The sequence below is a fragment of the Hemiscyllium ocellatum genome, chromosome 18 (assembly GCF_020745735.1).
Source record: "Hemiscyllium ocellatum isolate sHemOce1 chromosome 18, sHemOce1.pat.X.cur, whole genome shotgun sequence".
Lineage (NCBI taxonomy): Eukaryota > Metazoa > Chordata > Chondrichthyes > Orectolobiformes > Hemiscylliidae > Hemiscyllium > Hemiscyllium ocellatum.
This window is the reverse complement of record NC_083418.1, coordinates 45,006,798-45,020,593: the sequence shown is the minus strand read 5'-3', so window position 1 is coordinate 45,020,593 and position 13,796 is coordinate 45,006,798. Positions and strand designations below refer to the sequence as shown.

Sequence of the window (13,796 nt, the reverse complement as noted above, 5' to 3'; positions counted from 1 at the left end):
AGTTTGTCTTTGCATGAAGGAATACCAAAAAGTATGGAGCCATGTATAAAAGAAAAACACTGGTGTAGATTTGTTCAACAGAAGGCTAGTTTCTGTGCTGCATTGTTCTCTAATTCAATCAGCAGGTTTTCTTCAATGCTAATATAGAAACTGAAATCTGATTGACAGATAGACAGAAGTAAGTAGAAGTATTCAGACTCTGGAATAGAAAGCTATACACCAAAATTGTGTTATTTCATTAATGTTGCATAATCTCCTTAAACTGCAGTAGATAACAGCCACAAAGCAAGACTGAAATAAATGAGTGTCATCCTGTTCACTTGCCCAAGTATTAAATCAAAGGATCATCAAATAGATTGGATGTGTTATTACACCTAACATACTTCATTTGCACCAATCATATTTGCTGGTCTCAGCTCTATCTTATTTCTACTCTTACACAAAATGGAGCATCTCCGAGCTATTAAATTCAATCAGTGGCACGATTTCTTCCAGACACAATGCATGCTGCTGAAGTTGTAGCTTGAGTTTGCTTGTTTTTCTTTGGAGAATCACAAATATACAGTATCAGTCTGTGGCAATGGTCCTACTGTATTTAATCACAATTCACCTTCCCCATTCATTTATATTTTTTTCAACTGAAGACTTCTGACTTCTTTCTGCACACAATTTATACACCTTGATTTAATTAATTTATAACTAGAGTTAAGTTTTAACTCAAGATGGTGACTGAGGAGTGTGAAGGCTACTGCAGGTACTGAAGAGTATCTCAACTACGCGTAAAGGCCAGAAGATATTAACCCTGAGGTCTCATTTATACACTTCAGTTCCGAATCTGGTGGGATCCCATCTCTCCTGAAGAAGGGTTGGAGCCAAAACTGCAATGAGTTAGACTCCTACCAGGACCTTTGAAACCTGGCTCAGGAAGTTAAGTATGGGTTGACAGACGGTCATCAAGGCAACAATTCCTAGGGCTTGGGGAGCTCCATAATACTTTCCAGGCCTGAACAACTCCTCCCTTCCTCCCAACTGACAAGAAATCCTAAAAAAAAATTGATTTTAAGATCAGCTAGGCCTTGAACTTTATTGCCACCAATTTTTGCTTCTGGTTAAATTGGCAATTGCATCCAGTAACATTAAGGATGAAAGTGAAGACTACAGATGCTGGAGATTAGAGTCTAGGTTAGAGTGGTGCTGCAAAAGCACAGCAGCTCAGGCAGCATTCGAGGAGCAGGAAAACCAACTGGGCTCCTGCCTGAAATGTCGATTTTCCTGCTCCTTGGATGCTGCCTGACCTGCTGTGCTTTTCCAGCACCACTCTAATCTTGTTCTCACATTAAGGCTATTAATCCTTTGAGAAACTCAACATGTAGATAAGTCAGTCACATTGATATCATCACGTGACCAGAAGCCACATTCATTCTGCATTGTAGTGTCTAAGGCCAAGGATGGGTCAAGAAATTATTCTGCATAGTTTTACCAGTTAAGCTGCATACAATCCCACCGGAACTATCAGACATCTTCATCACACTATCCTGTATCAAATGGTCTCAGTGAGTGACTGCTTCACATTGTTAAATCACTGATCCTGAAGTGTTGGAAAACAAAAGAGAATTTTCATGTCATCATGTTACATTTAGTGCTACATCTCTGGAATTAGTGTTGCCATCACCAGTTGCGATTGTGGTCACTTACCTGCAACTAGGGAGAGACTTAGCTGCAGTCCAGGAAAGCAAAAGCTGAACAGAATCAGACCTCGGGGTGACCTGACATGTGAGGGTCTTTAGATTGACAGGACCAGGCTGCCTCCTCTATCTCTGCTCCTGTACCTGCCACCCACCAAAGCTCATTGTTATGAAGTTGAAGGCATGTATTGTACCTTTAAGAGAGTGAAAGCAGTTTTACACTGAAAGCTTGTAGACACCTGTCATGTGACTGACTAGTATTCTCAGTGTACTGGAAAATTGAAAATTTGTAATAATTGGCTGTGAAACAAATACCTGAGTTTTGGTTGCTACGTTTTCACAAGAGTTCAAATTTATCCAATCAGTTTAAATTATACCCCAAGATACTAAAATCCAATCACATTTGAATTTTACTGTTTTGCCAACATTGAACCAATGAGACAATCTGATGTTTGGGTATAAAGAAGCAGACATTTTGAGCATTAGCCAGAGAGAGTGTGACCAACTGCCATCGCCAGGGTAACTGCGAGCAAAACACTCTTTCATGTGAAACATATTTGCAGCAAAAGACCAAAGATGACCCAGGGAGATCTACAGACAGAGGAATGAGGACACAGGAGATGACAGCTGCCGTCTGGTTTTGAAAACTAAGTTGATGTAATTTTAATACAGGTGGCTTTTGGAACAGTGGATTGTTATTGAATTGGAAGCAGATAACAAGCAGTCAGGAGAAAGGAGGCTTAGAGTTGTAAATAGATGCTGTTTAATGCTCACTTTTAGAGTTAGAGAATTAATTGATATATTTTCTTTAAATAGTAGAATTTGGGAGTTCTCTGTCATTCATACTTTAACAGATTATGAAGCAAGGTAAGCTTTTCTGGGTGCTTGGTTTAATTAGCAGAGGGGTTCACTATTGTGTCATAACATCAGACACTACTGCACTCATTGTTACCTGTAACATCTTTCCTCACTCGAACTGACCTTCCTCAACCCCTGATACCACTCGCGCTGGATGGCCCCTGCACTGCCTAATCACTCGCTCATGACACCTCCCTACCTGCAGCAAAAGTTATAAGCTATAGCACCCACTTTCTTCTCCAGAACACTGAACCAGTTAACAATAATATGGTGATAAAATGATGCCTAGTGTTTGAATAACATGGGTTTTTAAACCAGTGCATTGCAGAGCCAACTAGAGAATAAGCTATCGTGGATTTGGTATTGTGAAGTGAGAAGGCATTAGTTAATAATCTTGTCATGTGGGGTCCTTTTATGGTAGAGCATTCTTCCATAGATTAGAAAATGAAGTAGTCCAATCAAAGAGTACGGTCCCAAATCTAAACAAAGGAATCTGTGGAGGAACGAGGGATGAGTTGGCAACACACGTCGGATAATTTCATTAAAAGGCATGAGAGTCGATAGACAATGGTTAACATGCAACAGAAAAGAGAGAAAATGGGGAATCACAGACTAGGGGGCATAACATCAGTAATAGGGAAGTTATCATTCTATTTCAAATGTTGTGATAACAGAGCATTTCAAAAACATCATTGGGATTCGATAAAGTCACCATGGCTTTATGACAGGGCATGTGTTTGACAAACCTTCTGGTGTTTTCTTGAGAGCTCAAATAATAAAGGTAAGGGATGGCCTGTGGATCTTTAGTGCATTTGTGTTTTCAGAAAGCTTTTGATGAAGTCCTATGTAGGTGTTAGTGTACAAAATTAAAACGTTTGAGATCGGGCTATTTGAACAATCAGTCATCCGAACAAAATACTTCCCACCCATCTCATTCAGGTAATCGAGGTTGTTCTGTATATATATTAATGAACTGATGAGGGAATCAGATTTAATATTTCCCAAGTTTCCTGATAGCACAAAACTAGGTGGAATTTAAATGGTAAGAAGAAATAAAGAAGTGTCAAGGTGCTGAAGGGGTGGCATAGTGTAATGTCACTGGACTAGTAATCCAGACCCCAGTGCAAACCAGGGTAAAGATCTGGGGAAATCAGTTTGAATCCCACTAATGACAACTTGTAAAATTTGAATACAATTAAAAAATCTGAAATGAAAAGCTGCCCTAATGGCAATCCTGTAACTATTGTCATAAAAACCTATCTGACTCACTATTATCCCTTAGAAAAGGAGATCTTTCATCCTCGCTAGGTCTAGCCTACATGTGATTCCAGACCCACACCAATATGGTTGACTCTGAAATGTCCTCTGAAATGGTTGAGCAAGCCAATCAGTTTAAAGGTAACTAATGCTGATTTTCCCAACAATACCCATATCCCATTACAAAAAGATTACCGTACATGCTCAAGTAATAGTCAAGTTTTTTGACTACTTTTTCAAGTTACATTTATGCGGTCAAGTATTACATGGATACTACTTTTGAGGGGCTGAAATTCACGACTGTCAAAATTCATACTGCATCATTAGCTGAAGCCCAATTGATCTCTGAACGAATAAAGAAAAAAGAACAAATTATGGTTATTCTGAAAACCCGTTCCACCTCCCCCTCACCACGTTGGAGCAGAACTCAATAGCCAGCAGACTGGAAGACCGGGAGTGGAGCAGAACAACTGACAGACTGGAAAGCTGGACCAGGAAGTGACGGCCTGCACACTGACTCATAAACATTGATCTGTTATCTGTGAAGAAGTAGCGTCAACTTTTACACAAGATAAACAGAAAATTCCAGGTTAGTTTGCCAAAAATAGGGGACGTTTACTTGAGATTGACTATTACTCGAGTGTATATGGTAGTTAAGTGAATAGGCAAATATATAACAGATGCAGTTTAGTGATTTTTAACAAGGTCAGCCAGGTGGATCTCATAGAATATGAGTTCCCTGATTTGGGCTGTTAACCTGGTCCAGTCAAGGAACCCTGAAAAAGAGGTTTGTCAGACTTTTTTCAAAAATTCATTCGTAGGATCAGTGTGTCACTAGCTGGGCTAGTATTTATTACTCATCTCTAATTGCCCAGGGGACAGTTGAGAGTCAACCATATTGTTGTCCATCTGAAGTCCATGGTAGGCCAGACTAGGTAAGGGTGGCAATTTTCTTCCCTAAAGCCCATAGTAAACCAGAAGGGCTTTTCGTGACAATGGTATCATGGTCATCATTAGACCCTTAATTTTTTTATTGAATTCAAGTTCAACAATGATATATAAACACAGGTATCCAGAGCATTAGCTGAGTTTTATTAGTCCAATAAATACTTCTAGGAATTCTGATATTCTGAGAGCTGGCTCTGAGCAAACTGGACCAGTGTCAAGGACATTCAAGGGCATATATAAGGAGTGACCTGGTGACAGGATACTGGCCTCTGTGGGGTTATTTCATGCAGTATAATGTGAATAAACATGAAGCTATCCACTTCAATAGGAAAAACAGAATGGCAGAGTATTATTAAACTAGCAATAGATTTGGGAAATGTTGACGTCTGAAGGGACCTAGATGTTCTTGTACTTCATTTGTTGAAAGCAAGCAATTAGGAAGACAAATGGCCTTTACTGCAAAAGAATGTGTCATGACAGTTGTATAGAATCTTGGTGAAGAAGTGAGGACTGTAGATGCTGGAGATCAGAGTTGAGAGTGTGGTGCTGGAAAAGCACAGCAGGTCAGGCAGCATCCGAGGAGCAGGAGAATCGATGTTTCGGGCATGAGCTGAATTCCAGATGAAGGCTCTAAACATCGATTCTCCTGTCCCTCAGATGCTGCCTGACCTGCTCTGCTTTTCCAGCACCATGCTCTTGACTAGAATCTTGGTGAGTGTACATTGTAGTATTGTGTGCAGCTTTTAGCACTTTACTTAAGGAAGGATCGTCCTGTTATTGACAGAGTGCAGTCAACACTCACCTGATTGATTTCTAGAATGGGAAAGTAAAGTTGCCATAGTCCTACCAGACCACAGGGTTGTTCTCTCAATAGTGGGAAAGATGGTAGTAGTAGTTTAACCTGAGGATCCCCACGTTTTGGATGAGGGGTGAGGTTGAGAAGGAAAATTGTTATGGTATTTTCAGCCAGTACAGTGGCATAACTCTGCATCATAAACCAGCGATCCAGTCAACTGAACTAACGGACTGCCACATTCCATTAATATTCTATGACGAATGATTGAGTCAACTAAGTCGATATTAATTTGAGTTTAGAAGAATGAGAAGAGATCTCATTTCAATAACCAAAATTAAGACAGGGCTGGAGAGACTGGATGTTGGAATAATAATATTTCCCCAGTCTAGGATTCTAGATCAAAGGGGCACAGTCTCAGGATGACATTGTAGGTCATTTAGTTGGAGATAAGGAGAAATTTCTTCACCCAGAATGTGACAAACCTACGAATTCTTTACCAAATTAAGCTGTGGAGGCCAAGTCACTGAGTAAATTGCAGAAAGTAATAGGTAGATTTCTAGAATATTAAAAATATCAAAAATGCGAGGCATCGCATTTTGGTAAAATGAACAAGTGCAGGACTTATACAATTAATGGTAAGGCCCTGGTTGTGTAGTTGAACTGCAAGACCTAAAGGTTCAGATACATAATTCTGTGTAATTTGCATCATATGTATTCAGGGTGATTATGAAGGTGATTAGCATGTTTGCCTTCATTGCTCAGGTGTTTAAGTACAGGAGTTGGGATGTCATGTAAGGTAATACAGAATGTTGTTGAGGCCTCTTCTGGAGTACTGTGTACAGTTCTGGTCACCCTTCTATAGGAAGGATATTTTTAAATTGGAGAGGGTTAGAAAACATTTACCAAGATGTTGCCAGGAATGGAAAATTTATGTTACAAAGATAGGCTGGGACTTTTTTCACTGGAGCGTAGGAGATTGAGGGTTGATATTATAAAGGTTTATAAAATGATGAAGGGTATAGATCAGGTGAATAGCAAGGGTCTTTTCCTAAGGATGAGGGAGTTCAAAACTGGGGGGCATATTTTTCATGTGAGAGGAGAAAGATTTAAAAAGGACATGAGGGTTAACTGTTTTTTTACACAGCACAGAACGAAATGCCAGAGGAAGTGATGGATGCAGGTACTGTTATAATATTTAAAAGCCATTGGATAAGGACATGAATAAGAAATGTTTGGAAGAATATGGACGAAATGCAGACAGGTGGGACTCGAGTGGGAACATGGTCTGTGTGGCCTTCAAGAGCCAAAAGGTCTGTTTCCATGATGTACAACTCCATGATTCTTTGAGTATGGTGAGAAAGCAGGAAATTGGCATTGAGAGAGGATCAATCATGATCATATTGAATGGTAAAGCAGACACTTTGGGCCAAGTGGCCTATTCTTTCTGCTTTATTCTTTGTGTCATGTATCTAAAGTGAGAGCAATCTTGCCAAGGTACCACCTACCCAAATTCCCCAAGCTCCAAGACTTGCATCTCAACAGGCAAGAGGGGATGAAGCTATTGCATAATTAGCATAAAGGTGTAGCACAACCTCAGCAAAGAGATCAGTCACACATCACACAAAGGGAACATTGTTACACACACTGGTATTCAAAGTCCCATTTTGTCCAGGTCTTACAGTTTTAGAACATCCAATGGAGCAACGTTGAGGGAGAGCATGAAAGAAAACAATCAGACAATGACTGGGTGGTGATACACAGGACAACTATCAACATATTAACAATAAACAGCCAAAGAAAAACTCTGCATCTCTAGAAGGTTGCACCAGAATAAGGTCTGGAAAAGTTGCTGAAATGATATATAGACTCTTACACTCCTCTGTGCTTGTAAACGTTATAGTCCCACTCTCTGGATAAAAGTAACATTAGTTATACAATGTTTGTATTTTCACTGTAGCATTCAAGAGCTATTTTTATCAAATCAAAAGGATTTTTAGTTATTGCTTGTTGACGATGAGCCAAATACCTGGATGTCATCATATGTCCAGGAACCCCATTCAGTCTGCTTCACAGCACTTGGCAAAAGATGTTTCTAGAAATTACCATTAGTGTCTAGACTAGTTTTGGTGTAAATAGACCCACCAGAGATCTTCAAATAAATAGAATTCACATTCCTCATTTGTGTTACAGGTGGTAGCACAAGCAATTACTACAAACTGAGATATAGCTCTGCTATTTAAATTAAGCCATGGCTCACCTGGGTAGAAACACTTTCGGTGTCTGAATTCAGGCCAGTAAAGATGAGGTAGGGCCAGAACCTATTGGGATGGCCATCAAACTGCTCCCAACAATGCATTTTCACTGCAGGAGACTGCATGGCGAGGTTAACATGAGTCCTTATATTTGTGTTCTTGTGATGTAGTATTTACAAAAGTTTCATTTTTTTTCTCACATGACTCTAAATTGTCTGCACTAAGACATCATTTCCTCATGTTGCTAAACATATCTGGTTATCTTTCTTATTGGAGGGAATATCTGATCTTTTGCAGCTGGAGGTCAGATACCGATGACAAAAGCCATGAATAAGATTACACAATAATGAAGCCCAGACAACCCCCATCCACACCAAATAGGAAACTGAAACAGTTAACCCACCTCTCACCATTTTCCTTTAATCATGTTGCATCTCCTTTTCTTAAACCTTGTCCCATTGTATCCTATTTTAAACACTTGATTTTGGTACTAATTTTACAGAGGACTAGTGCAATGTAACAAAAAAGAACAAATGGAAGCCTAAAGCATTTTTCAGTTTAAGATCAGCTTGCATCATAAGCCTATCTAGTATTAATGCCCACGGTACCTTGAAGAGAATGTATAGAACATACATGAACAATCCAAATCCATACACAGGTATGATCTGGGCAATGAAGCTTTTGTTGCCACCTCCATTGTTGCCTCCTTTTGCCTTGATTGCGGTTTCTGCCTGGTGGGACCCAGGAAAATGAGGATGCACTGACCATTGTTGCTTCTGTTGTGAGACCTTTGGGCGTTGCATCATGGGAGAAAATCGATTAAGGTTTGCTGCGAAATAAAACCAAAAACAGTTAATGTGACATCTCTATTGTCAATTAGCAATGGTGCATTTCATTTTGTTCAAAGAATGCATTCTGATGTTTGCAAACCTGTTATAAGAATATCCAATCCTCAAAACTGTTTTTACTGGTTCAATCTCTGATTGTTATTAGTCTCATTTGATAATGAGTACATGATGTAACATCAAGTCATGTTGGGATCTGAATCTAGGTTGGTGTGGATAGAGTTAGAAATTAGTTGCAAGAGTAAGTGATTCACTAGCAATGTGCAGCATTATTAAAGAGGTGAGAGGGTATTCCTTTGAAAGGATATATTGGTCTAGGTCTTGGAGGGAGTGTAGCATAGGTTTATCAGAATGATACCTGGTCTAGGTAAATTAGGAGTGTACTCTTTGGCACTTAGAATGTTAAAATATGATTGTCTTTTCAAAATATTAAGAGGATCAGATACAACAGATCGAGAGAAAGTTTGAAGTTGGAGAGCCAAAGACTGGGTGGCATAGACTTTTCCGGCATGAAATTGGGAAACATTTCTATAATCAAAGGACAGGATCTTACTTCCAGGACTATTGATGTCAGATCATTGGTTCATTTTAAATCTGAGATCAAGAAAGTTTTGTTAGCTCAAAGTTTGGGTTAGATTCCCTACAATACAGAAACAGGCCATTTGGCCCAACAGGTCCATACTGACCCTCCAAAGAGTAACCCACCCAGACCCATTCCCCTACCCTATTATTCCTGACTAGTGCAGCTAACACTATGGGCAATTTAGCATGGCCACTTCACCTAACCTACACACATTTGGACTGTGGGAGGAAACCAGAGCAAACCCACACAGACACGGGGAGAATGTGCAAGCTCCACACAGTCACCTGAGATGGGAATCGAACGCAGGTCCCTGGTACTGTGAAGCAACATTGCTAACCACAGAGCCACCATGCCATGAATGGATATGTGGTAATGGTGAGTATGTGGAGTTAGATTGTAGACCATCTGTGGTTTTGTGCTCCACAGAACAGGCTTAATGAGCGAACTGCCGTACCTTTGCCCCGATATTCTAATGTGATGTATTCAACTTCTTGAAGATAAAACTAAACATGTGATCTAATTAGCTTGCTATAATTACGCAAAAATTGTTCAAAATTTTACTGTATTTTACTGAAAATAATTGCCTTAAATAATGTTTCTACAATACTAAACAGAAAATAAAAGTGTTTTATTATTTGACGTAAATAGACTGCACTTAGTTTCAGTCAAGGTATGTTTTCCTGGAGGGGAAAAGCAGGCTAACCAAAGCTGGAGCCTCCTGAATAACAAAAACAATAAGGAGTAAGGTGAAACAGAAAAAAAGGTTGTCCGTGACCGATACCAGGTCGATAACACACATTAGAACCAGGTTAAATGTGTGGAAGATCAGAATGAAATCATAAGAGTGCACAGGTAACGTATGAGAAGACACTACCAGCTAACGTAAAATGGAATCCTAGGTTTTCTATAGATATTTAAGTAGCACCGTATATGTGTAGAAAGGGGGCGGGTTATGGAGCTAAAGAGACAAAATGGAAATAAAGTACGGATGCAGACATACCAAGGAAGAAAATTCTGCCAAGTTATAGTGAATAATGAGAAAGTTGAAATACTGGTTGAGTGAAATATTAGTAAAAGAGAAATTATTTTTTTTAAAACTGTAAATAAAGTTGATAAACTACCAGGACTAGATGTGATCTGTCTCAGCTGGTTGAGATACGCAAAGGTGAAAATAGTGGGGGACCTGTCATAATCGTCCAATCCTCATTAGGTACAAAAGTAGTACCTCATGATCAGTGGAAATATTACAATCTTGCTTAAAAATGTGTAATGATTAAAATAAAACATGTCTGTCAGTTTTTTCATGAGATTACAGAGGGTTGGTGGGGATTTTTAAAAAAAATCATTCATTCATGGGATGTGGGCATTGTTGCCTGGGCTAGACTTTATTGCCCAACACAAGTTGGCCCTGAGAAGGTTTTGGTGAGCTGCCTTCTTGAACTGCTGCAGTCCATTTGCTATAGGTACATCCACAATGTCTTTAGGGAGAGAGTTCCAGGAATTTAACCCAACGACAATCCTGTGTCTCTTTGCTGCCACACTTGATCAAATGCAGCTTTGTGGTCAAAGGCAGTCACTCCCACATCAACTCTGGAATTCAGCTCCATTGCCAACTAAAGAGACCAGGAGCTGAGGGACTCTGGCTGAACACAAACTGAACCAATATGCAGGTTATAGTGAAAAAAGTGATGCTTAATAGTACTACTGTTGAAGAGAGTGGATGTTGTGCTAATCAAGCAGACTGTTTTGACTTGGTGTCAAACCTCTTGACTGTTGATGGAGCTGCATTCATCCAAGCAAGTGGGAATTATCCCATCTCTTTATTGATGATCCAAAGGGAACTGAAGGGCAGTATTGGCTGACTTAGATTTCACTGGGTTAGTATCTAGTACTTGTAACCATTTCTTGATATCATAAAAGTAATTAAATTGGCTAAAGACTGTATTGCTTCAGCCATTTGAAAGAGGCCGTATGGATCATCTACTCAGCATTTCTGGCTGACATTATTGCAAATGCTTCAGGCTTCTCATTTGATGTGTTGGGCTGCCCCATAAATGAGTATGGGGATGTTTATGGAGGCTCCTTCTCCAGTGAGTTAATTGTCCACCTCTATTCACCAATCCCAATGCAAATACAACCAGCTGTCCTTGCAGAATAATAGTTGCTCCAAGTCCTGTCCTTTTGGGATTACATTGGAAGGTGACTTTTTCATTTACATTGCTTGGCTTGAGAAGGAGGTATCTCTTGATATGAAATAACTTTTGTTGCAAACATGTTGGAACAAGTAGAAGTCATTTGAGGAAGATTCTTTGAAGTGACTTTATAATCAAACTCCACTGTCACTTTGTCTCTCCCAAACAGATATTGGTTAAAATGCTCAAACACAAAGCAAGAGCCAAGCATTCTTTCAATTTGTGTTAACAAGCTGGCTATAAAGACAACTGGCTATCTTTGCTGTGTAATAGTAGATCCCAACTCCTGTTTCAATGGCTTTACACTACAAGGTGACATCATCATTGATATTGTACCTCAGTATGGCATTGTCTTCACTAGTTGTTTGATTCTAGCAACACATCCTTATTTTTCTCTGCCCAAAGCAACTGCACATCCTTAGCAGTGACCTTGCCCAGAGGTCGCACTTTCATGACAAATTACTAGTAACGTTGCTAAATAACTCACAAATCCAACAAGGTGTTGTCCTACTTTCAGATCTATTGGTTGTTGCACCATGGCAACAACGCTTATCTCACTGGGATCCAGATAAAGTTATTTTGCTGTCAGTTTCTGACTGTTGTATTTGTCTTTGGGCATCTTTAATTGTAACTTTTTCTCATTTAGCTTCAGGTTCATCTGAAGAGCTCTCCAAAGGAGTCACTCTGGTTTCTGATTGTGGTTTCTGATGCCTTCTTCCTTCTTGTTTCATACCTTCATAGACTCGCAGGTCATCCTCAAGGTCTTTCATTTTTGACAGATGCTATCTATTTCATGCTGTTTGTATGGATACTTTTCTAGGACAGTGGAAATGCCAAATGATATATGCAATCCTCTGTACCTCCCAAATGATGCCCAGAATGTAGTTAGAAAATTGGAACAAAAATAAAAATTGCTGGAAAAGCTCAGCAAGTCTGGCAGCATCTGTGGAGAGAGTTAATGCTTTGGGTCCAATGATCCTTCCTCAGTCCTGTCACTTGATGCACTCTTTCTACAATCATCACTACAACAGTCACAAGATATTTATCATCTTTGAACTAAAGATGCCAACTTATCATATGTAAACTAATTCATTGTAATCATTGGAGAATATCTTTAGTCATCTTTACAGGCTTGCTCGAGATAAAACTACATGCAAGATGCTGATTGACAACCTGAAAGCTTCTGCACATTTCAATACATTTCTTGAAAGAAGGTTCCTCCTCTCTCAGCAGATGCATTCTCATGACAGGATTATTTATACCTAAAACAATTCTATCTCTGATGAGATCACCTTTTAGTTGTCCAAAGTAACAGGATTCACCTCGCTGTCTCAGTGCAGCCACCTACTGGTCAATAATCTCTCTCTCCCCTGGAGCTCTGACATTGACCAAATACCATTCATAAATAACAGTACTGTGAGCTGCAATGTGTGCCTTCAAAGTCCACAAAATCTCTTCTGTCTGACTTTACTGTTTGTAGCTGAGTTTTGTCATGTGACAAACCACCACAACTTAATCCTTTGTTGTGCTTGTCCCTGATAAAACAATGGCAGGTTGAAAACAAGCCTATATAGAAACTACCAATAAATAAATGGCATGTCAAAAAAGATAGATTGAAAAAGAACAAAACAATTAGTTAGAATTCACAGTGTGCTTATTACAACAATTAGACTATATTTGTCTTAAAGCCTTAGGGTAGGTCAACATAGATCCTTCTTAGCAACTGAATAATTCATTACGCTTTATACAATAAATCATTCTTGTCCTTTATAAAACATTGATGCTGTAAGATATTGTGAGCAATGGCTACGGTGAATTATTAACAGTGATCCTTTCCTAGAATTATTTTGCCAATCACTTTTCATAATTTTCCAGATTTCAACTGGGTTTTGTCGTGGAACCATGTCATCAAAGTATCCTCATTCTCACTCCATTGTACTCATTTAACAGCTGAGAAAGATACATGCAATCTGCTTCTTAGCTGAGAGATAATTAAGCAACTCTGGTATTGATGACATGTCGAGATCACAGATCTTGACATTTGCTTAAAGCGCAAGTCATTTGTTCTCTTGTATGAACCTTTGACAAAACAATTTATGGCAATTGTGGAAGCTTTTAAAATAAAATTTAAGTTTTATTTAAAAAAGAAAAATTGAGGAGTTCAGTTTTTCAGCCAGAACTCCTTAAAGAACTCAATAGTGGTGCTATGACAAAACTGTCACTTCATCAAATCAATAACAACAGATGCAAAAAGACAATCAAGTAATCGTGGATTTAGCACTGTTGAAACTGCAATATTAATTGCAATGATTAGCAATTGACCCATATTTGTTTTATAGCTATACACTGTAGTATTTAACACAGCCCTAAACAAGCAAGC

The 13,796-nt window shown here is 39.1% G+C and overlaps 1 protein-coding gene across 1 annotated transcript in view; it reads right to left on the bottom strand.

The window, feature by feature from the left end:
• ric3a (RIC3 acetylcholine receptor chaperone a) overlaps window positions 1-8,527 on the bottom strand; it is a gene marked incomplete at its 5' end in the record, with an annotated part of 28,687 nt that extends 20,160 nt beyond the window's left edge. Inside the window, one exon of the mRNA XM_060838641.1 lies at window positions 8,405-8,527. Coding sequence (XP_060694624.1) covers window positions 8,405-8,527 — 123 coding nt within the window. The remainder of the gene's footprint in view (window positions 1-8,404) is intronic.
• Between the last annotated feature and the right edge of the window lie 5,269 nt (window positions 8,528-13,796).